Here is a 2,500-nt window from a genome sequence, read left to right as displayed (position 1 = left end):
CTTGCCTTCTTTCATCTTTTTGGGTTTCTTCTTCTTCTGTTGTTTGAGGTCGTCGTCGGAGAAGAAGCTCTCCAGGGGCGTGAGAGGGACCACGTCGCGCTGGCGTTCGCCCCCCTCCTCGTCCTCATCTGGGACACACAACAACAACACAGACCCTGCATGTTCAACCTCGTACGGGACACGGCTCTATGCTACGTAACCAGCTCCGGACAAACCCATACGGAACCCATACGGAACCCGTACGTATTTGATCCCCTTCAGCTTTCAAACCCTGAGGCAGGCAGAACTCAAACAGACAATAAACGGCCGGCACTTATAGAGCGACCTTATTCCAAAGCGCTTTACGAGGTGGTCCCTCAAGACCACCAGGAGCAAGCTCCCTCTGGAACGCCCAACCACATCAGACAGGGCCAACACCCTCCCGACATTTAAACAGGCCCTCAAAACCCACCTCTTCAAGCTCGCCTTCACCAGTTAACCCTCTCCCCCTCCCCTTCCCATGTGTCCCCAGCACTACCTTAATTAGGCCCCTATACTTTCTTTTATTTATCTTTTGTTTCTTTTTACTGGATCTTTTCAGCTTGTAAAGCGTCTTTGAGTGTCTAGAAAAGCGCTATATAAGTCTAATGTATTATTATTATCATTATTTACGACGGCCTCTCGTTCACCCGTTCACACCCACACATTCGCACACCGATGGCGGCAAGCTACCATGCGAGGCGTCCCGGACGGCCCCCGCTCACTCGGGAGTCATTTGGGGTTTAGGTGTCTTGCCCGATGACACCTCAACACGTGGACAGGAGGAGCCGGGGATTGGACTGCCAGGGCGGTCATTAGACGGCGGCTCAGGGCAGCTCAGGAGGGAGAATGAGAGTAGCCTGCAGTAACCTGCCGCTGTGCTTGAGAGCGGAGGGCTGATGACTGAGAGGGGAAACCTCTCGCAAGTCACTGAGGTGCACTAAGGAAAAACGCTGCCATTCATAAATGTGTGTGTGTGTGTGTGTGTGTACGCTCTGCTCCAGACTTCAATGCTGCCATAGTGGGTCACAGAGAGAAAGTAAGTAGAGAGACAGCAGGGAGACAGCCTTTAGACAGTAGACAGTACATCACTATAAAGAGGCGCGCACACGCGCACACACACACACACATACATACACACACACACACACACACACACACAGACACACATGCACACACACACAGACACGCACACACTGAAGGGCATGAAATATGCAGCATGTGTATCAGAGTCAATCAGCCAACACTGGGCCTGCAGCCTGCTACTACCCACCTGGGAGAGGGGGGGGAGGGGGGAGGGGGAGGCGGGGGAGGGAGGGTGTTCAAACCTCACAATCCACTTATCCAATACACAGCACGTCGTGCACAGAGGGGTCCAACCAAGTCCCAGTCCCCAGACACCACAGGGACTTCCACAGCTCAATCTCAATGAGAGGCTCCATATAGGATTCTCTGACTCTACACTACCCGGATCTCCCCCCCCCACAAGCACTGATGGGGGGGTTGGGGGATCTCTCTTCCTCAGAAGCCAGGGTAAGTAGTACTGGAGCCTTAAGACAATGAGTTATTAGGCTCGTGTCACACGCTGGCTCCCAGTAGAGGAGACACTAGCATGTCTGAGGCATGTTTGCTGTCTCCCAGCGATGAGTCGTCATCACGACTATGCAGCTAATGACACTAACACAGATTTAAAAATTAGAATGAAAAAATAAAAACATGAAACAATAATTCATTAATTCATAGTTTTACTGCCATGCCATCAACTGGTCAGTCAACAGTATTTTTACGCTGTAGGCAAGGGGTCCGCCACAGACAGTCACCCGGTCAGCCGGGGTTCGAACCGCCGAACTGCCGTCCTTGCGATCGTTAGACGCCGGCTCTACCTCCGAACTGCCGAACTGCCGACCTTGCGATCGTTAGACGCCGGCTCTACCTCTTGAGCCACAGTGCCGCCCACAATATATGAATACTAATACAAATACACCGACAAGGCTACAGTAAATTACAAAAAAAACTTGTAATATGCCATAATAATAATGAGTCACTGACCCTCCAGGTGCCTTACTGTCTATCATATTGTTTATTTAAGGTCACACTGCAAATGACACATCAGCTGCCATCGACATTCCTGTCTATTTACCAGTCTAGCTACCTGTCTATTTACCTGTCTACCTACCTGTCTACCTACCTGTCTATCTACCTGTCTACCTACCTGTCTACCTACCTGTCTACCTACCTGTCTATCTACCTGTCTAGCTACCTGTCTACCTACCTGTCTACCTACCTGTCTACCTACCTGTCTACCTACCTGTCTACCTACCTGTCTACCTACCTGTCTACCTACCTGTCTATCTACCTGTCTAGCTACCTGTCTGGTTACCTGTCTACCTACCTGTCTATCTACCTGTCTATCTACCTGTCTAGTTACCTGTCTAGTTACCTGTCTCGCTACCTGTCTCGCTACCTGTCTAGTTACCTGTCT

General features: G+C 50.7%; 1 protein-coding gene across 1 annotated transcript in view; it reads right to left on the bottom strand.

The window, feature by feature from the left end:
* The window catches only part of chd5 (chromodomain helicase DNA binding protein 5), a gene marked incomplete at both ends in the record, with an annotated part of 41,122 nt that overhangs the window by 32,574 nt on the left and 6,048 nt on the right, over nucleotides 1-2,500 (bottom strand). Inside the window, one exon of the mRNA XM_080546099.1 lies at nucleotides 1-128. This exon is cut by the window's left edge and continues 30 nt beyond it. Within this exon, the coding sequence (XP_080402225.1) occupies nucleotides 1-128 (128 nt within the window). The remainder of the gene's footprint in view (nucleotides 129-2,500) is intronic.

The sequence above is a fragment of the Nansenia antarctica genome (genome assembly GCF_963989245.1).
Source record: "Nansenia antarctica genome assembly, chromosome: 15".
NCBI lineage: Eukaryota > Metazoa > Chordata > Actinopteri > Argentiniformes > Microstomatidae > Nansenia > Nansenia antarctica.
Note: the sequence above shows the minus strand (reverse complement) of the source record. Positions and strands in the feature narration are given on the sequence as shown.